The following is a 22,147-nucleotide window of genomic DNA, read 5'->3' as shown; positions in this document are numbered from 1 at the left end:
AATGTATACAGATACTGAATCATTGTGTTATATACCTGAAACTGATAGAATGTTTTATGTCAATTATACCTTAATACAAATACATACATACATACATACATGTTTTAAAAGAGAGAAGATAGAATTTGCTTGCTTTAGTAAGCAATGTAGGCAAATTGTCACCCTTGAGATATATTTTCTTGTGAGAAAATTTAGAGCATATTTTGTACGTCATGTTATGTGGCACAGCTATAGTGTTCATTTTATATTTTATATAAGTCTAGGTAGTCAACTTTTTGTTGAAAAAATATTGTAAAGTACTTATTCCTTAGTGACATACTATATAATAAATTATCCCTAGATTGAGAAGCATAATTCATAATTTAGTTCCACAGGGGCTCAGGCAGGAAGGGAATGGTGCGCAGATGTGAAGAATAAGGCCCCTTAGAAGTCTTCACACTCGTGAAGATGGCAACCTGAGGACAAGGGAGAAGGAAATGCATGAAGATATTTAGGCTACAGAATGCCTAAATCCCCTAAACCATCAAAACCCCGCATTGCTCTTCCCTCTCTTTCTTCCTTGGGGGAATCTCAAGCAACCACTTTGCACAATTTCATTCTCCCCAGTAGAAACTCTACCTGTCAGGGGCTGAGGTGGGTTGGGGCATGGAGTGGATGGAGGGAATCAGTCATAAGTTCCCATGTCAGGTGTAGGCTCACCTCATCTTACCACATCTTCCCCACTCCCATCTCGTGCTTGGAGAAAAATGAAATAATGTCCCATCACAAATTATCAGCTGTATATCCAATAACTGTTCTTGGTTAAAAGAAGGAAAGAAAAAATGGCATCAAAAGTCTACTTCATTAAGACGTGGGCTCAGTTTTAGATCAAGACAATAAACCATTATAAAATTCCATTCCCACAAAAATCTGCCTTAATTCAGGTTTTCCTTGGTAATAAACTCAACATTCTTTGTTCCCTGGGTCCTTTCTTTATTATTTTACATTTCATTTGGTACTGACTCTAAGCTTTGGGACCTGAGTGTAGGGAATCTATTTTGACTTTTCCAGTTCAAAAGCTTTCACCCTAGGGAATGAATCATTCACACTTAATTCCAGAAGACACTATTTGCTTTGGGTCTTGATTTGGTTGCATTATATTCTACTAAAAAATAAGAAAATCCCTCTTTCCTTTTTTTTCTTTCAGAAAATCCTTCTGTAAAATAATAAAACTAAAACAAGAAATAAAAAGAGGGAAATTGCAACCTATTACAAAACAATTTGCAGTTTAGGAATCCCTGCCTTCCTTTTGTGAGCTGAGTGAATCAAACTACAGTTCAGGAAGAGTTCCCATGATTTTTAAAATGTGTTTTCAGTATAATTATCTCTCATTTCAGAGTTGTTATTTTGAGAGAAAATAATAAGGGGAACTATATATCCAAGTTCTATACAATTTCATTATTACCTTATTGATTATTCAATGAATATGGAATACAGAAAGTTGAAAGAAAAAAATCTTGCTGTTTCACGATCAGCTTTTAATCTAAATGAGGTAAATAAGAGAGTAAGAGGAAACCATGACTTGCCCCAGAAAAGATGAGCTTTCATTGTAAATATTGACTATGGACTGCCTCCTCTATATTTTCACTAGTTACTCCTCAAATCTAACTTTCATTGACTTTTACTTTGCATCCTTAGTCACTTAAGAAAAAGATAAACAGGAATTTCAGAAAAGACTGAAGAAATTTAGAAACAATATTGACCTCTCCTCAGCTTTATCAGTGAAAAAAAATTTTTGACACTACAGTAATATACTTCTAACATGCATGAATTTTTCCCAGCAAAATAGGACTAACCAGCCATTACCAACAATTAAAATAGGCATTTTTGTATGCCATAAACGACATATTTCAGATGTTACTTAAGAGTTTGTTTGGGGGTAAAAAGGACGGAGCAGAATGGAAGGGGAATTCAATGCTGTTCTTTGTAAGGTTAACTGTCATGTTTAAAGTGGAAAATGACAGGGTCAGTCAGACCAGTAAAAAGGTCTGGGTACAGATCTAACTTGTAGTTAAAAATTGCCTGGGGAAGAAGGCTATGAAAAGATAAAACTCTTGACAAATGCTCCAGGAATGATGTATAATTAGATACCTGGAAAAGTTGCAGAGACGATTAATAAGGCAGTTTTGTTTGATAAGCCTCAAATTCAAAAGCCAATGTCACTTCTTCATCCCAGCATTTCACGTAATTGCTCACTGGTCTCTATGATGTTCTCAAAGGTTTGTCCTAAGTCAAGAAACATGAAAGTGGTTTTCTGGAAAGCTTCATTTTTATTTAGAGTCAGACTTAGTTTCTCCTTATTCTCCCGGTGGTATGATGTCCTTTTGCTGCATGAAAATAGGGGAGACATGAAAGGAGAGTCAGAGCCAGAAGAGAGAACCCAGGGCCGGGACACAGACTCAAACCATCTTCTATCTCCTATCCTGCCTAAGAAATCTGGCTTTCTCACTCCCTTAGGAGATAAAGCATTTTATTTAAATCACCTTTCCTGATAGTTGATCTAAGGCAAGAGGGAAAAGAAATAGATATAACTCACAGCCTCAGGATATAGACATCCTGTCTCCATTCCTTTTAGCTTTTACTGGACATCAGGCTGCCAGTCTAATAAGGCAACAAAAAAAAGTAAACAGAAATGAAAAGCAAAATAAATAGCAGTGTTTATCCCACTGGAAATAACCATAAATTTAAAAATGCAACCTTGGCTATATCGTGAAAGGATTTTCTTGGTCTGTTTCCATAGCTGTATTTTATTCTCTTCTGAACTAATCCAGACTTTTTCTTAAGATTCGTATTGTACACCAATCTTGTTTACCCTAAAAATCTTATGCAAAACAATTTCTCAATAAATCATGCTGTATCTATGCCACGTGGCATCATCCTGCAAACCCAAACTATGGATTCTAAGCTACAGTGAAAAACTAGGTAACATAATTTCTATTACTTGCGTTTTCATGGATGTACTGAGATGGAACACTAAATATAAGGGATATGGGTAGCTTCCCTTGGCTTCACAAATCTTTGATGTTAAGTCATGTGTCCTACAAACCCGTGTGCACCTGTCCTCAATGCCTTGGTCTGTTTTACAGTCTTCTTTCGGCATTATCTAATGAAAGCTATAAAAAGAGAATGTTTCCTTCCTATTACAACAGCAAAAAAACCCCAAAACATTTCAAGAATGAAGCCAAAAATGTCATACCACGTCACAGGTCCCATCTTAATAAGGTCTAAAAGTCATTAGCACCAGACCATCACTCAGGTCAAAGCAGAGTTTCAAAACCTAACCCTCTCTAGACTTAACATTGAAATGTGATTACTATCACAAAAATATTGAAGTAAAAAATGAGGTAAACAATTTCTTAATGTTTGTTTTTTGATTGACATTATTGTTCTGTTACATTTATGTTCTGTATTTTGGTATGAACCATTGTTTTCTTTTAAAAAAAAAATTTTTATTTTTTTACTAACATACAATGTATTATTAGCCCCAGGGGTACAGGTCTGTGAATCACCAGGTTTACACTTCACAGCACTCATCGTAGCACATACCCTCCCCAATGTCCGTAACCCAACCACCCTCTCCCTCCCCCACGCCCCCTGGCAACCCTCAGTTTGTTTTGTGAGATTAAGAGTCTCTTATGGTTTATCTCCTTCCCAATCCCATCTTGTTTCATTTATTCCTTTCCTATCTCCCAAGCCCCCCACGTTGCCTCTCAACTTCCTCATGTCAGGGAGATCATATGATAATTGTCTTTCCCTGATTGACTCATTTCGCTCAGTATAATACCCTCCAGTTCCATCCACATCATCCCAAGTGGCAAGATTTCATTTCTTTTGATGGCTGCATAGTATTCCATTGTATATATACACCACATATTCTTTATCCATTCATCTGTTGATGGACATCTAGGTTCTTTCCATAGTTTGGCTATTGTGGACATTGCTGCTATAGACATTCAGGTGCATGTGCCCCTTCAGATCACTACATTTGTATCTTTAGGGTAAATACCCAGTAGTGCAATTGCTGGGTCATAGGGTAGCTCTATTTTCAACTTTTTGAGGAACCTCTATGCTAGAGCGGTTGCACCATCTTGCATTCCTACCAACAGTGTAGGAGGTGAACCATTGTTTTCTATTAGGAATCTTCCCTAAAGATTAGGAACCAAGGTACATTTAACTCCATTTTACCTGTTCTACACAGGACCATAATGGGAGAGATACAGTTATTCTTTGATATTTACCAGAAATATTTACTTACTAAAACTGTCACGTGGTACAAGGCTACTGCACCAGTTGTACAGTGAGAATAGAAGAAAGGAGAAGATGATGGGCTATCTATGGCTACTACTCACTTAAGGGTATCTAGATCTACCTCAGAGATAACGTTTTGAGTTTCTTTTTTTAAAATTTAAATTCTTGTTAGTTAACATACAGTGCAAAGTTGGATTCTGGAGTAGAATTCAGTGGTCCATCACTTACATATAACACTCAGTGCTCATCACAACAAGCACCCTTTTTTTTTTTTTTTAAGATTTTGTTTATTTACTTGACAGACGGAGATCACACATAGGCCAGAGAGGCAGGCAGGGGGCGGGGGGGGGGGGGGGAGAGCAGGCTCCCGGCTGAGCAGAGAACCCAATGCGGGGGGGGCTCGATCCCAGGACCCTGAGATCATGACCTGAGCTGAAGGCAGAGGCTTAACCCACTGAGCGACCCAGGGGCCCCAACAAGTGCCCTTCTTAAGGCTCATCACCCAGCTAGACCATCCCTGCCCACCTCCCTCAAGTTTCTTTTTTAATATATAAAGAGGAATAAGATACAACCTTAATGAGTACCAGCAGCTTTCACTACTCCTTCCATCATACAGTTTTTCCTCCAGTGTAAAAAAAAAACATGGGCAAATCTATCTGATGCTGCCACATTATAAACTGTCACAAGATTTTGCTGAACCCCAAATGAAGATTTCAGACTTAGGCCTGCTGAAGCAACTGATTCCCAAAGGGATGAAACTCTTAAGGATCCCACTTATTTTTCACATCAGGACTCACAGAAAGTGATAAAAAGCCAATGATTCGTCATTGGCCAAGGGAAAGATCTTTCCAGCATTTCTAATTTCTTTAATTTAAATAAATTATAAATTTTGTAACGACTGCTTTCCACCACCACCCCCTTCCACCCCCCCTTTTTTTCAGGTACAGAGCAGTTGCCTCCTGGAGTCGCGTTCAGGGAATTGGGATTCCCTTGATCACTGCCATTGAGATAGTCTCCATCTGGATCCTTTCTTTTATCCTGGCCATCCCTGAAGCTATCGGCTTTGTCATGGTGCCCTTTGAATACAAGGGTGAACAGCACAAAACCTGTATGCTCAATGCCACGTCAAAATTCATGGAGGTATGGAGAGTATAAAGGGAATTAACTGGGGGAGGGGGAGGAGGTCTTCATTTTTATTTTATCATCGCCAAGACAGTGCCCTGCGTGGTTTACTCTTTTAGTTTGGTCACATATTCTTCAGCTGCATGAAAAGTACACGTTATGGCAGGGTTTAGCTTCTTGAACAAAACTATCTTGTTTTCACTCTTATAGCACAATCGTAGACAGGACTGTTCTGCACCAAACAACTCAGAGTCTAAAACAAACATACTCAGTACTCACTTCAGTAGCACATGTACTGAAAGAAACAGAGAAAAAAAGATCGGTGTGCTATTTGTTTTTATAATAAGCAACACAGCACAACAATTTCCATCTGACAGGCATGCTGATAGGCATTTTATGTTACTTGGGCAAATGCACAATGCTCACATTTTTTTAAAAGATAGATTTATTAACTTAAAGTAGGAAGCCATACTTACAGGTACTTATGGTCGTACAAATTCTGCATGTATTATACAAATAATATAAATTTGCAGAACTTTTTTTAAAGTGTTTTAGTTAGGCGAATTCCATCTTCATTTAATACACCTGACCACATTAATGTTTTTCTGCAGACTTTAATTATGTAATTGAGTGTATTGGAAAACATGTTTAAAATGCGTATTTCCTTTACCAAACTAGTCAAATGTGGAAGGAGGAGAAAAACCAAAAAGATAACTACTTCTCTTAAACCGGCATAATTTAGTGCTTTGATGTAGGTTTCATGCAGCTCAGATTCCACATTTAATCATTTACAGACATCTCCAGGTATGTTTTCCTAACTTGGAAAATTCACAAATTTAGTGATTTTACAGTTGCCCAGTTTTCCTCTTTGGAAATTCTTATTTTAAATTTAAAAGTGCTCTTGAAAACTGCTAAACTGGCAATGGCAAAATGAAGGTATTCTGTTTATCTACTGACCTTTTTATTAAGTCAGTCTCCAAAATGAAAGAACAAAGATGATGGCAGGAGGTTACCAGAATTTGGGCAGTGGGAATAAGCCATCTAGATATTCCAGACTAAAGTGTTCCGAGAGAAGAGTCTTGATATAAGAAGGGGCTTACTAATCATGTGAACCAGGCAAAATGAAAAGGGCTGTTTCGCAAAGACAAGTCTCTAAGAGTGGGCGAGCAAAGGTTGGCTACCTTAGGGTTTCAGTAAAAGGTAGGAGTTTAAACTGATCTTTTTTTACATTCCATTCCAAGTCTGAAGTTTCCATATTCTTTTTCTCCTCTTGTTCCTTTTTTCTCATTTTATTCCCCAGTTTGTGTTCCATTCTTTCCTCCTCAACTTTCCTCTAACCTAGAGTGGAGGGAGTTCCCTTCATACCCTGGCTGATGACATTATTTCAAAAGAAATGTGTGACCCCTTTCTCTACAGGCCTGTGCCTTGGAGGGGGCAGGGGCTCCACCCAGACCCCTTAGGGGTCAGCTTCCAAACCCTCTGCAGCTGCTTCTGCGGTATTCATACCCAGTCAGCAATGCATCTGGAAGGGGGAGGTGGTGGTGGTAAAGAGTTCTGATTTTTTTTTTCCTTTGTTTTGTTTTCTTTTGTTTGTGTGTGTGTGTGTTTTCATTTTTTTACTTCAGTACTGAAATCTTCTACACTGTGATGTGGAGAGGGAGATATTTGTATGAATACATCTGAATAAACCAACGCCTTTGGTAGTTTATAGTAACTTTAGGATAGAATTCAGGGGTCTGTGAACTTAAATGGAAAAGAAATTACATATTTATTTTCACTAACTTCTAACTGGAATTTATCATTTCCTTCTATTATGAATGTAGGCAATGAACCACAAGCACATTTAACAGAACCATATTTCTAGTAATAGGAATAATAGACATTTTCTTGTCACAATAACATTTGGATAATCTTGAAATATCATTTATGCTCATCACTTTTCAACTTCTGATAGTTATTAGAACCACCATTAGATTTTTCCCTTAACTTGTTAATAAACACCTCTATTTCTATATCAGATTCTTTTTACTATTTCAATAGCTGTGTTTCAATGTAAGTGGTTACCACTGTAATCTTACTTTTACGCATACGGAAGTGTTATTCTCAGAAAGGATTACAGTTTCACCAGACGTTCAAAGGGGTCAGTGGCATAAGAACAGTTAAGAACCTCTGCCCAGAACTTTTTTTCCTCAGGAGCCATTTATAGATTATTTTAATAGACATGTTACAAATGTAGCCTACTGGGCCTCTTTCTATATTCAGCAACTGTCCAGTTTTTCACAGAGCAGCATGATTATTTTTTACTGTGGGAACTGAGATGATACAGGAGGCCGCATTATCCTTCCTAAATAAACAATCTGGAGAAAGAACACAGAGAAAAGCATTTCTAAGTTAGCGATTAATTTAGTGGAAGGAAGAATGTAGATATAATTCTCTAATTTCCATTTTTATAGGGTACTAAATTTTCCCCTTTAAAAACACATAAAACTGAATAATCCTCTATTTGCAAAGCCTGTGGCACAAGGAGATAATGCTAACTATGGCTTCAGATAAGATACTCGGCCTCAATAGTTTCCAGGTGATAAGTATTAAAGAGTGAGAAAGGGCATGGTTTTTGAGGGCTCAAACTGGCGGGCTGCAAGGTCACATAGCAAGCATACCAGGCAAAGGGTTAACTCCCAGTACCCAGAGCTGCACAGATAAGCCATTCATAACCTTCGTTGTTACCAAACAAGACTCACATTAAGTACACTTTAACCACCAGTCAAGAGGAAACCAGGCACTAGCAAAATTTTGAGGCTCATCAATAAGTAAAGATAAATACATATTCTGTATGTCTCAAAATCATGCTTTATGAGCTTTGGAAGGGGAATCTTTTTCTTGATTAGGGCTCTCCCATTGTGTAATTAAAACCAGCTTCAGTTCATAATAAGTATCTTTGTCAGGATCATTTATTTCGAAGTGCCATTCCTTCATGGGCTTTTATAAATCCAGGATGATTTTTGGAGTTTCCAATTGAATTAAGTTTTGAGTGTCACGCCGCAAGCCCTTTGCCACAACCAGAGGGTGTGCACATAGAAACATACAGGCAGGCATGAAGATTTTGAAGCCATCAGAGGTACAGCCCAGTAAGTTTAGATTATAATAGCCCTCTGTTTCTCTCCCTTTTCTTCACCTTACAGTTTTACCAAGATGTAAAGGATTGGTGGCTCTTCGGGTTCTATTTCTGCATGCCCTTGGTGTGCACTGCTATCTTCTACACCCTTATGACCTGTGAGATGTTAAACAGAAGGAACGGCAGCTTGAGAATTGCCCTCAGTGAGCACCTTAAACAGGTAAACCTCATAAGCTCGCGAAAATTTGGCCAAGACTGATTTGTCCAGACAACAGAAAGCCTATAGATATTATATTCAGCTGACTAGCCTCATTTCCTAAAAATAAAAATAGTGTCTTATAACTGTTTTCCTTATAGTTATAATATTAGGGATTCTTTTGTGAATGTACCAATAAAAGAGGTGACCATGGGGGCAGGCCCAGATAAAGAGGAACTATGATTTAGTTTGCCAAGAGTATATTCAACACGTGTGTTTGTGTGTCTATGAACTGAACTGGGCTTGTTGGAACTGTGCCAGGACACAAAGCAGCAGATGAAGTCTTGGTGCAGAAATAAAATACAAATATGAAACATTTGGAAAACAGAATCACAAGGTATGGTAGAAGTGGACTATGTTGTGGGAAGCCAAGGAGTATGTAAGACAGTCACAGAGACACATGTCATGGATGAGGAAGATTGAATTGTTCATTAAGGATAAAGGCATTTGATGGGGAAGGAGATGACAGAGGGCATATTTCAAGTCCAGTGGGAACATGGCATGGCAGCACACATTTGGGGAGTGGGGAAAAAGAGATGAACCTCATTAGAGAAACATCTCAACATCCACAACAGCCAAACTATGGAAAGAACCTCGATGTTCATTAACAGATGAATGGCTAAAGAAGATGTGAGATACACACACATACACACACACACACACACACACACAATGGAATACTATGCAGCCATCAAAAGAAATGAAATCGTGCCATTTGCAACAACATGGATGGAACTAGAGGGTATTATGCTGAGCGAAGTAAGTCAATCAGAGAAAGACAACTATCATATGATCTCCCTGACATGAGGAAGTTGAGAGGCAACGTGGGGGGCTTGGGAGATAGGAAAGGAATAAATGAAACAAGATGGGATAGGGAGGGAGACAAACCATAAGAGATTCTTAATCTCATGAAACAAACTGAGGGTTTCAGGGGGGAGGGGGGTTGGGAGAGGATGGTTGAGTTATGGACATTGGGGAGAATATGTGCTACAGGGAGTGCGTGTGAAGTGTGTAAAACCTGATGATTCACAGACCTGTACCCCTGGGGCAAATAAGACATTATATGTTAATTTAAAAAAAAAAAAGAAACATCTAAGGTAAGGCTCATTATAGGATACGGGATTGGGTACAGAAAAAGAGGTCAAATTTTGGAGAGCCCCAGGAGGCTGTCGTTGGTCCCCCATGTCCCTCCCCCAAGCAGCAAACAGAACAGATACAGAAGTAGCTTTAGAGGGCAAAGCTTTACACTTAGACTTGCTGGGCTCTGTGATTTTGGGCAAATTGCTTAATCTCTCTGAATCCCTAGTTTTTCATAAGATGCATATAATAATACCTGCATCTTTCTGTACAAATATTAATTCAAGTCTTAGAAAATTAAATAAAATGTATATAATAATACATCAAAGGGATCACCTAACGCATATACCATGTCTCATAGCAAGTACCCAGAAAATGTTTGTTATATATTAATTCAAAGAGTAAGTTCTCAGTCTGAGCAGAGAAGTATAGAACACCCAGCTGCACCAGAAGTTAATGCGTTGTTGATGGAGCCCATAAATCTGTCCTATACAATCGCCATATACAAGCACCATTCCTCATCAGTGACTCCTTTCCACTACTGTACTAGTTTTTCTGAACTTCAGCTTCTTTATCTGTAAACTGGGCATAATAGTATGTGAATTGATATCACTACAGAAATCAAAAGAATTAAGTGCATACAGGAGCTCCTGGGTGTCTCAGTGGGTTAAAGCCTCTGCCTTCAGCTCAGGTCATGATCCCAGGGTCCTAGGATAGAGTCCTGCATTGGGCTCTCTGCTCGGCATGGAGCCTGCATCCCCTCCCTCTCTGCTTGCCTCTCTGCCTACTTGTGATTTCTGTCTGTCAAATAAATAAATAAAATCTTAAAAAAAAAAAAAGGATTAAGTGCATACATATACTTTGTAAAATCTGACATGCATACAAAAGGTAGCTATTATCTTTCAGTAAAATTTAACAGAAAAAGTAGATTGAGTATGACTTTGTTCAGGCATAAATGTTTCAAGGCCTCCAAATGGGAACTATATCAAGCAATGCTGGCCTCTCACTCCTGCAGTAGAGGTAATTAATTAGAATAAATTTGTAAAAAACAAAAAGACAATGTCCTTCAGTGCTGAAATTTTCATTAATACCATAATTGAGCCTGTTTAAGTTATGAATGGTAACTGCCCTGAAAATAACTGAACGGAATTGCCTGTGAGGATAATAGGATTCTGCTTCACATTTCCATTGCATTTTTTACGTTTCCAAAGAGCATGTCATTTGTTTGATTCCTCCAAGCACCCTGTGATATAGGCAGGGACAGACCTCCTTATACACTTGATTATGAGACTGGCTAATCCAAATGGAGATTACAGCTGAAGTCTTGGTCCTATGAGGCATTGCCTAGCGTCACACCAAAAGTTCTAACAGGTTTTAACAGCAGGAGAGCAGGCCGGGCTGGAAGACCTTCTGTTGCAGCCGGGGAACTAAATTCCAGTGAAAGGCCCTGCCACCCTTTGGCTAGTATCCTACATGGCTCCCGGTTTTGCTTCCTGCGTGGTTTTCTCGAATTTCTCTTCATTATTCTGACAACAACTTTTATCAGTTAGGGATTGTGTTTGGATGCTGGTAGCAGAAAACCCAAAATAACATTGAGAAAATAAGTGAGGGTTTCTTCTTTCTCCCACAGCAAAAAAATCAGATGTCACGGGTTCAGTGCTCAAGGGACTCAGAAGCCAGGGCTCTCTGCTCTTTTGCTGACTTTTAGGTTAGAAGACAGGAACTACAGCTCTACCTTCTCTCAGATTTCCAGGCAGCAAAAAGGGCAAGAATATAGACCACATTAGTGTTTGTGGATCTGAGGACTAGCCTCCACTTTTTAGTAGCTTTTCCAGCAAATTCACACAGCGATTTCTACTTGATCTCAGCGATCAGACTGTGTCAGGTTGCCTTGAAGTCGATTAGGCCGAACTCCCCTGCCGCAGCAACAAAATCAAGGATTTGACGGTAGTAAGGAAAACAGGAGAAGAGATACTGGTTAAGCAAATACAAATACGAGACTGCCATGGCAACAAATTAATAATGGGTTTTGAAGGATCGTCCTCTTTAAGGATTTGCTCAAGGGAGACAGCCTCTCCCTCAGTACCCTCCTTTTCTCTTTTTCTGGTTACACTTTCCGTGTACACAAAAAGATCCCTTAAAAAGAGCCCCTATTCCGCGCCTGGGTGGCTCAGTGGATTAAGCCACTGCCTTCAGCTCAGGTCGTGATCTCGGGGTCCTGGGATCGAGCCCCGCATCGGGCTCTCTGCTCCGCAGGGAACCTGCTTCCCTTCCTCTCTCTCTGCCTGCCTCTCTGCCTACTTGTGATCTCTCTGTCAAATGAATAAATAAAAATCTTTAAAAAAAAAAAAAAAGAGCCCCTATTCCTACAGATTGGAACTCTTTATTTTCTCAATTGTTGCTCAGCTTGGACGTTCTCTGAAGCCATAGTCCACCCAATAACTCTGAAAGATTAAAGAACCCCAGTCCTTCCGGCTGGAGCCACAATTTGTGACAACTGCCTTGAAATCTTTTTAAACGGCCCTATTAATCATGTGGGTTTATTGTAGGCTGCCCATACTTAATGCTATATGCTTTGGGTTGAACCAACATTACCCTTCCAAATCCTGTTTTCAATCAATTTTATTTTGACATTAACTGATCCCAGTTACAGACAAGTTGCATTTTATGTTCCTAGTTAGGTTTTCAAATGCATGCATTGTAATACTCAAGCGTGATGCACACAAATGTCTGGTTGCAGATAATTCCTAACTATGATTTTTCTAGTCCTACACAAACTCTAAAGTATGTAAACCTTCAAACTGAGGTCAGTCCAGGGTTAACATGTCCCAGTCATTCTAATCAACATTGCTGATAATCCTTTTCCCTCATCCCTCTGTTTGCAAACAGAGGTCTCTGGAAGCTACATGTCATTAATAAGAGAATTTTAAAAGCAAAAACTCCCAATGTTAGCTTTCTTCAACATCAAGAAATGGAGAAAACACATCGCTATTGGCTTTTTACCTTCTATTCCCTACTTCGGTTTTCCAAATATCTTCGTAGATTTTTTCATTCTTTATTATGTTGGGTTCAGTCACGTTGACTGCCATGCTGTCATTAATGCTAGTTACCCATCATTGAGGCTTTTAGTTAACCATCCCCCCCATATAGTCACACACATGGATGCACACACACACATTCAGCTCCAGTGTTGGCTCAGCTCCAGCCAATTTCCATTTCCCTGACATCGAACTTCTGTCCTGACCCTAATAACCAGCTTGAGGCCACCATCCTTCCTGGCAGTTACCCAAAAGAATCATTAGCAACTCCTTGATTAGAAAGTTGGACTCCAAATCTTGAGGAGATGGAGGCACTGTGAGACGCACTCTTCTGGCTCTTTTTAAAGTAATTCTTTCTCTGCTGTCTACTACTTCCTTTGTGTAGCTCTTTCCTCTAGCAGAAAAACACTAAATTTATTGTACTTTTTTCCCCTTCACTTTCCTTTAGCGTCGAGAAGTGGCAAAAACAGTTTTCTGCTTGGTTGTAATTTTTGCTCTCTGCTGGTTCCCTCTTCACTTGAGCCGTATTTTGAAGAAAACCGTGTACGATGAGATGGACAAGAACCGATGTGAATTACTTAGGTACGGTCCTGTGTACTCGTTAGGAAATTGGAGTTTCTCCAATTGTCACGCTTATGATATTTTTACAAAACCATCTAGTCTACAGTCTTGTTAGCCCTAAAAATTAAAACTGCAAAGTTGATTATTTTCCTTTCGCTGACATAGCCCATGACTGATCCCAGAGTTTGTGTGAGCCGTATCTGTAATTTTGCGGCTCCCCTCCTGGGGCTGTACGTCATGGTTTGAGCTAACCAAGTGGCAGGTATATCTGTAAATGTTCTGCAGAACTGAAACTGCCACTTAAACAAGGCCTTAAAAAAATTCTGACTGCCACCTATAAGAAATGGCTCCTGGGCAAGAAAAATGCTTATTCTAGGGATAAATGCTAGTTAGCAGGTTGAAAACATTATCTTCTAATTATTCCACTATTTTCTTCTGTTCCAGTTTCTTGCTGCTCATGGATTACATCGGCATTAACTTGGCAACCATGAATTCATGTATAAACCCCATAGCTCTGTACTTTGTGAGCAAGAAATTTAAGAATTGTTTCCAGGTGAGACTGGTTTGCATATATCTTTTTTTTTTTTAAGATTTTTTTTTTTTAATTTATTTGTCAGAGAGAGTGAGCACAGGCAGAGTGGCAGCAGAGGTGGAGGGAGAAGCAGGCTCCCCGCCGAGCAAGGAGCCCGATGTGGGTGGGATTCAATCCCAGGACGCTGGGATCATGACCTGAGCCTAAGGCAGCCGCTTAACCAACTGAGCCACCCAGGCGTCCCTGCATATATCTTTTTAAGGACAACCAAGGGGGTACGTGAAGTCACCAACAAGCTTGGCTACTTTCCAGTAGAGAAGTGAAAATCCTATTTTGTTACCCAGAAAGAGGGTCAGATTGCCAGCATAAAGCAATATTGTCAGAAAAAATTGTCTGAAAGGAAATACCAATTCAGACAACAAAATATGCAGGGGCTTGACTAAAAAGAACTAACTTAATAACTTGTTAATTTAGTGTGGTGCTTTATAAAGAAATGCTCAACTGTGAGCTCCAGGCTCCCGAGAATACACACAACCTAGTCATGCCTCCCATTATCTTAGATGTTAACCACAGCCTCAACAAAACGTGAAGTCTGCTGTTTAAAAAGTTTTTGCTAAATAATAGGATATTTAATAATAGCCTATGCAAGGAAAGGAAATGCTTATTGCCCTGGCCATCTGAGTTAATATAATTTCATTTGAAATCAGTTTCCTTCTGTTCTTCAAACTTCCTTGCAGCTAAGCCAACCCATGTCTTCCAGAAGCTCCATGTCCTTCTTCCTGAGGTATCATCTCTCCAGTTCCTGGGATGATTAGCATGGCGTAAATCCTTACTGCATCCTTTGGCCAGGATGTTTCACTGCAGTTTATGGCACATATTAGGAAGAGTAGTATAGAGGTCAAGGGTGCAGGATCTGGAAGCAAACAATTTTGATTTACATCACAGCTCTGTACTTGCTAACTGCCTAACCTAGGTCCAGGTAGTACCCCTCCTACCTCCTCAGTTCAATCATCTGTAAAATCAGATGATCACTGCATCTATCTCATAGGTAGGATTCAGTGGGTTAATATTTGTTAAGCACTTGGGAGAATAATAAGCTCTCAGTGGGAGTTTTTTTTTATTATTAGGGATAGAGAAGAGAGGAAAAACACCATGACTGCCCTCATGGAATGGACAGGAGAATGGAAGGAGATTGACATATATTTACAAAAGAATCTTAAAAACAGATGAAACTTGGTATGGAAGTTCTAGCTGCTACCTTTTTGAAGTCTACTTGACAATGTTTACAAGTCATGAAGTGCTCTATGAAAGATTCTGCCTGGGGAGCCTGGGTGGCTAGTCTGTTAAGTATCTGCCTTCGGCTTGGGTCATAGTCCCGGGGTTCTGGGATTGAGTCCCGCATTAGGCTCCCTGCTCCGCAGGGAGGCTACTTCTCCCTCTGATCCTTCTCCCCACTTGTGCTCAAACTCTGTCTCAAGTAAAGAAATAAAATCTTAAGAAAAGAAAGAAAAAGCAAGCCTCTGCCCAAGGAAGGATTGACTAAAATGCTGGTTATAATTAATCCATCATATAATCTGGAATTAATCTAATTTTAATTAATTTACATATTAATTAGAGGGGAAGGGAAAATCAAGGTACAAACTCTCAGAAATTAAACCAATCTTTGTATTAATCTTCATACGGAGGCAATATATGCAGGGGAAAGACCTTAATCCAGAGAGTCCTGGGCTCTAATACCAGTTCTGCCTGTTTCCCCCTCTAAACCTTCTTATCCTCAGTAATAAAATGGGAAAAATAGCACCTACCACCTAAGGCTATGAGGAGAGATGAGGTGTCCAAAGCAGACAGCCACACAGGTGAGGCACACTGCAGAAATGCCAAGGCCCTCTGGGCCCTTCTCTACCCATGCCCACCCCAAGTCATAGGACATGTTCCCTCAGGCCAACACTGCCTTCCCTTCCGCTTGGATTTGGTGAATAAATTAAAACAAGAAATAAGGGATCTATTTCTCTGCACTAGAATGGACGGTTTAATTTCTACCTAGAGATTACTGGCTCCATACTCTAGATTACTGTTTAGGTTCACATTCTCTCCTCACATTTTGTTGGTAGGAGCCCAAGGCTTCTGTGTTCTGCTGGAAGTAGGTTGGTAGGCTCATTTATTTAGACTTTGTTCCTTCCCCCAGTCCTGCCTCTGCTGCTGCTGTTACCAGTCCAAAAGTCTGATGACCTCGGTCCCCATGAATGGAACAAGCATACAGTGGAAGAACCATGAACAAAACAACCACAACACAGAGAGGAGCAGCCATAAGGACAGCATTAACTAAACATCTTAAGAGATATTCATCAGTAATCCTTCAAATTCTATTGGAGAAAAAAATCACACAGCAACTGTGTTTCCAGAAATCTTTTCTCTAATCCTTCTTCTGTGACTCAGCCCCAAACCCAGAAAAATGCTTTCCAAAACATCAGAGGGTGGACTGGTTTATGGTGACAAATTCAATGAATCTTATTTCTTTAATTTATCTAATTTACATATTCTGCTTGTTATTTACATATTCCGCACTAAAAAAATGGTGGGAGTTGGCAGGAGGAAGGGAGACTGGTTAAATCAGATGGGTATTTACTACTTTTGCATGAAAACAGTCTTCCAGTACTTGACAGCTTCTGTGGAATGTCCAGTGAGAACTAGCCACCATGAAAATTTAGTGATTATGACAAGATTTTAAATTTTTTTGAATTCGCCAGATGCAGTAAGGTAAGCAATCAGGTTAATGTTTTTCATGTCACTTTTTAATTTTTAAAACATCAGTTCTCAAGCTGCAGCAAATATAGGCACTTAAAGCACAGGCTGATGTCCATATGTGGCAGTGTAATAGCTGGTATTCAAAGAATTTTTAAGAACCTTTATTTTCTTTTGTAATGAGGTTTCATCACAGGAGCTCTGGCTCATATTTTTATGTGAAATTTTAAAATAATGCTTGAATCAAATAGTTCCATTTTTCACAAGCCCAATCTTTTTTTAATGTAGATATTTTATGTAAAATCAATATCATTTACTAAAACTTAAATGTGCATATCATTCAACCAAACCCAAGACTTTCAGTGGAATGTATTTACATCTAAAGCACAACTAGTAGAAAAAGACAAGGTTTTTAGAAGACTTGGAAATTTTCATTGAGGTTTTTTTTTTTAAATAATAGTAACATATATGTGTGCATTTGGTAATAGTAACATGTATATGGACATATACATATATGTACATAAATATGTGTTATACATATCACCTCATAGTCTCTTGATTTCTCTAAAAATGTTAACTGTCAGTCCAATTTTTTTGGTCATTCCCTTTTCCATATAAGAAACCATTTCAAAGTGACCAGCTGAGTTTATCATATCAGTGAGATATAATTACCCCCAAATGCCACCATGAATTTACAGTTCTTCACTTCCCTGGGTTTCCAGCATGAATCTAAACACCTCCCCCACCCCCACTCCTCACATGGTCACCATTTCAAAGGGCCCACAGTGACTTTTGCTGGGCATGTTCCAAGATGTTTACAGACTGTGAGTACAGCAGAAAATCTTTTACCGTGGTGTATATAAATATATATAAACAACTGTACATTTTTTAGCCAATTTTTCTGTGATTGTCTTTATGGAATGTACTTGTGTGTGTGATATATGCATGTGTGTTATGGTATGTATGGATTTAATGTAATCTAATAACACTGACCTGTAATTGTACCACAGGACATACTCTAAGTGGAATCTAAGTGGTTGCTTATCATGACCGCTGGCCTTAGTCAGTTTTAATCTATCTGTGTCATAATTCCTGTGAACATGTCACCATTACAAATGGGATATGGGAGGCAGCATGAATGGGGACGAACCATGGGTTAACAATAGTGTTTGTTGAGCCAGTTGGTGGGTTCGTTTGATAAAACAGCATTTGGGATTGTACTTTTTCCTGTGCTAGAGCAAAAGTCATTAAATATTGAAGTATTACATTGTCTTGGTTCCTCAACTCAGTATGTTGATGAGACTGACAAGAGGTCCATTGTTTCCTATCAGACTTCACCAGACAGATTGCTGATGATAAATTAGCTAAGCTGACTTGTTGGGCTACATTTTAGCATAGTTGTGTATAAAATGATATCAGGTTCCAGTTGATCCAATTGCAGGGCTCCTTTATGTGTTAGCAGTCAGATTCCATAACTTACTGGTGCATCATGTGCAGTGATATATACCTATAATATAAGCCAAAGTTCACAGCATTTTGTTTAGACAATTGTCTTCTTTTTTAGATGTGGTTGTCTCTTGCATATGAAAATACATTTCATCAGTTCAGAAAATCATAGATTTCTGAATAACACACAGGCTTCAATGTGCATTTTGCTTATGGACCAGTAAGTAGCCATTGTTTACCAGAAGGAATATTTCCAGTTTTTACCTTTATCACACCTTCCCAAGCAAATCTGTAGAAATGAGCCAGAAGCCAAGGCCCCTGCATTGGCAGCGGCCCATAAGTATAAAATAAAAGTTTACAGAAGCCTTGCAAGCGTCTTTTCATTTCTACACAGTTCTACACAGAAAATGTTGACTACATGATGCCTATTGCTAATATAGTCTTAGTAATAGCTCAGCAAGCAATTTTTTTTTTTTTAAGATTTTATTTATTTATTTGACAGAGAGAGATCATAAGTAGGCGGAGAGGCAGGCAGAGAGAGTGAGGGGGAAGCAGGCTCCCTGCCGAGCAGAGAGCCCGATGTGGGACTCGATCCCAGGACCCTGAGATCATGACCTGAGCCGAAGGCAGCGGCTTAAACCACTGAGCCACCCAGGCGCCCCACTTTTTTTTTTTTTTTAAAGATTTTATTTATTTGTCAGAGAGAGAGAGACGGAGAGAGAAAGATCACAAGCAGGCAGAGTGGCAGGCAGAGGCAGAGGGAGAAGCAGGCTCCCTGCCAAGCAAGGAGCCCGATATGGGACTCGATCCCAGGACGCTGGGATCATGACCTGAGCCGAAGGCAGCCGCTTAACCAACTGAGCCACCCAGGCGTCCCTCAGCAAGCAATTTAACTTTCAAACAGATACTTCCTAACTGTATCCTATTCGCAACCTACTTTGTCATATAGAACACTTAACTCTTTCATCCATTCCTTCCAGTATATTTTACTAAGCATCTACTTTGCCCCAGTCATTCTTTAGGTACTGGGGACATAGCAGTGAACAAAACAGGCAGAGTCCCTGCCTTCATGGAGCTGGCACTCTAGAGGAAGGAGCTAGACAATAAATAGTGCATCAGGTGGATAGCTGGACAAGGAGACTCACGTATATCCAAGCGTTTATTTGACATTTCCAATTGAATGGCTAACAGACATACTGTATCTAAAACTAAGCTACTCATATCTGTCTACTTGGGCTACCCTAATATTCCTCCGTTCATGTATTAGGGTTTTTCTCTGGAGAACCCCAAAGCAATAGGACATATTAGATAGATAGATGATAGCTAGCTAGCTAGATGGATAGATAGAAAGAAGAGGAAATTTATTATGGGAATTGGCTCACGTGATTATGGAGTCTGAAATATGCATGATCTGCCATCTACAAGCTGGAGAACCAGGAAAGCCTATTATGTAATTCAGTCCAAGTTCAAAGGCCTGGAAAATTAAAAAAAAAAAAAAACAGGGGAGCGGATGGTTTAACTCCCAGTCTGAGGCCCAAAGCCTGGGAACCATAGGGCAGCCTACTGGTGAAAGTCCCAGAGTCCAAAGGCCCAGGAGCCAGGAGCATGAAGTCCTAGGGCAGGAGATGATGGATATCCCGTGTCGAGAAAAGACAGAGAACACACCCTTCCTCTGACCTTTTGCTCTTTTGGGACCCTCTACAGATGGAGGATGCCTGCCTACACTGGTGAGAGCAGATTTGCTTTACTCAACCTCCTGATTTCAGTGTTAATCTCTTCTGGAAATACCCTTACCAGCATACCAAGAAGTGATATCTTACTAGCTTTCTGGGTGTCTCTTGGCCCAGTCAAGTTGACATATAATGTTAACCATCACAGCTCTGTTAAAGACAGCCCCATCCTTTGAGCTGTCATGGTGTGTGTGTGTGTGTGTGTGTGTGTGTGTGTGTGTGTGTGTGTGTGTGCGTGTGTGTGTGTGTAGGCTTCTACCATGCCTACTTGTTTCCAGCCTTGTACACATTATACCATAATTGGATCCGGTCTCTCGACCCCCATAAATGGTCTAAAGATATTCACATTTCCAAGCTAATTTGACCAGCATCCCCTGGGGAGTTTTCTCAGGAACAACTAAAGTAGGAAAGAGCCCTTTCCCACTGCACCACACCTAGTAGGTCATGAGCCCGGGAGGTACTGGCTACCATGCTTTGGCCATTATGAGGGATGTCAACCTAGAGTGTTACAAAGATGGAAGAGGGCACAGAAGTTCTTGGCTCCAGTTTTCCCTGATGCATTCCCATGACTTCAGTAAGCAAACCAACATATTTACTTTTGTGCCTATGCTAATTGTATTTGGTTTTTGTTGCTTATAATACATACATTCTAAGAACATCTCATCTAAATTATCTTGGTTTGTTTCTTTTTACTGCTTAAATTCAGAGACTTCATGTTTTTTAGAGTTTTAGAGTGGATTGGAAAGTACAGACAATTCCCACATGCCCTCTTTTCCCCTTTCCCTTCAAAGAGTTCTTCCACATCACCTGGGTAGCTCAGTCAGTTAAGTGGTTAAGCATCTGCCTTTGGCTCAGGTTGCTCAGCCGGGGAGCCTGCTTCTCCCTCTGCCTACTGCTCCCCCTGCTTGTGCTCTCTCGTGTGTGATATCTCTCTTTCTCAAATAAATAAATAAAATCTTATAAAACAAAGAGTTCTCCCTATTATTTCCTTATGTGTAAGCATGGCGTACTTGCTGAAGCAATATTCATACAATCTTATCAACTAAAGTGCATAGTTTACATTGGGGTTCACTATATTGTACATTGTATGGATTTTGATAAGTGGATAGTGACAGTTTTTCACCATGACAGGATCATTCAGAATTGTTTCACTGCCCTAAAAACCCCCAATGCTCTACGTTTTCTTCCCTCCTTCCTTCTCCTTCTTGATTTATCTTTTCACCCAGTACAAATACAGTGAATACTCTCCATTATTACACTGTGCGAGTTGTGCTGGGAATACGAAACCAGATGTATAAATAAATAAATGCACTGAAGCACTTAGTGATGACTCAGTAGATGTCAGCACAGGGGCCTGTAAAGGCACAAAGAAAAAGTAGTCAAAATTCTTTAAACTCCAGCTGGTGACATTAGTGAAAAAACACTGTGTAAGGGTTCTTGCTTCTGTGATTCTTATCTTAATGCAAAAATATGTCACTGCCAGGAGAATGGCATAATAAAAAGCAACAGACTATTATCTGTACATTATGAGCTTTTTTAAGCCTATAAATACATATTATTCTCTATTCAAAAATAAACTTAATATCAATGCATTTAAAATTATTAAGGTAATAAAACAAATTGGAGATTAAATCCAGGACAGAACCAAGACAAACATGAATCTTTTGCTTGTCTATTATCTCTATCATTATTTTTAATATTACTAGTCCATAAATAGTATTAAACAATATATAGGTGTGGGTGAAGAAAATGCACTACCAGTATTCCCAAGCCTCTCCAGGCCCAAAATTCTGAGACTACGATTCCTTCTATTGATTGATTTTTTTCCATACCTCAGACAAGCGAAGTTATGGTGGCACAAGTCCACCATATGCAGTTGTCTCTGAAATTCCAGTGGGGTCTTCATATTGAAAACTGCCCCATTTTTTTAAAAATAATCTTATATTTGGAGAAACCTCTGTCACACGTTTGCCTAAGTACTTACAAAGACAAACTAGTGTCTATATATGGTCAGGACCAATACTCTGACTTTTGTGTTTCCGAAACTGAAAGGAGAGGCTACAGTTCCTAGAATGAGGGAATAATCAAGAACCCAAAAATAACAGGGCGCCTGGGTGGCTCAGTTGGTTAAGTAGCTGCCTTTAGCTCAGGTCATGATCCTGGAGTCCCTGGATCGAGTCCCGAATTGGGCTCCCAGCTCCACGGGGAGTCTGCTTCTCCCTCTGACCTTCTCCCCTCTCA

At 39.6% G+C, this 22,147-nt stretch overlaps 1 protein-coding gene and 1 long non-coding RNA gene across 7 annotated transcripts in view; one reads left to right on the top strand and one right to left on the bottom strand.

The window, feature by feature from the left end:
* Window positions 1-18,517, top strand: part of EDNRA (endothelin receptor type A) — a 55,061-nt gene extending 36,544 nt beyond the window's left edge. Inside the window, exons 4-8 of the mRNA XM_045995426.1 lie at window positions 5,229-5,427; window positions 8,592-8,744; window positions 13,344-13,477; window positions 13,901-14,009; window positions 16,174-18,517. Of these exons, the coding sequence (XP_045851382.1) occupies window positions 5,229-5,427; window positions 8,592-8,744; window positions 13,344-13,477; window positions 13,901-14,009; window positions 16,174-16,314 (736 nt within the window). The 3' untranslated portion in view covers window positions 16,315-18,517. The remainder of the gene's footprint in view (window positions 1-5,228; window positions 5,428-8,591; window positions 8,745-13,343; window positions 13,478-13,900; window positions 14,010-16,173) is intronic.
* LOC123935034 overlaps window positions 2,137-22,147 on the bottom strand; it is a 102,040-nt gene continuing 82,029 nt past the window's right edge. For 2 of the 6 annotated variants that reach the window (XR_006816869.1, XR_006816868.1), the window contains 2 exons: window positions 19,559-19,650; window positions 8,553-8,680 (listed from right to left, as the gene is read on the bottom strand). This is a non-coding gene — a long non-coding RNA (uncharacterized LOC123935034). Of the gene's footprint in view, window positions 2,367-8,547; window positions 8,681-14,472; window positions 14,902-19,558; window positions 19,651-22,147 lie in introns of those variants that run through there. The other 4 variants (XR_006816871.1, XR_006816872.1, XR_006816870.1 and 1 more) reach the window with 4 other exon arrangements.

Source organism: Meles meles, chromosome 2 (genome assembly GCF_922984935.1).
Source record: "Meles meles chromosome 2, mMelMel3.1 paternal haplotype, whole genome shotgun sequence".
NCBI lineage: Eukaryota > Metazoa > Chordata > Mammalia > Carnivora > Mustelidae > Meles > Meles meles.
The sequence above is the reverse complement of the archived record's forward strand: the minus strand, read 5'-3'. Positions and strand labels throughout refer to the sequence as shown.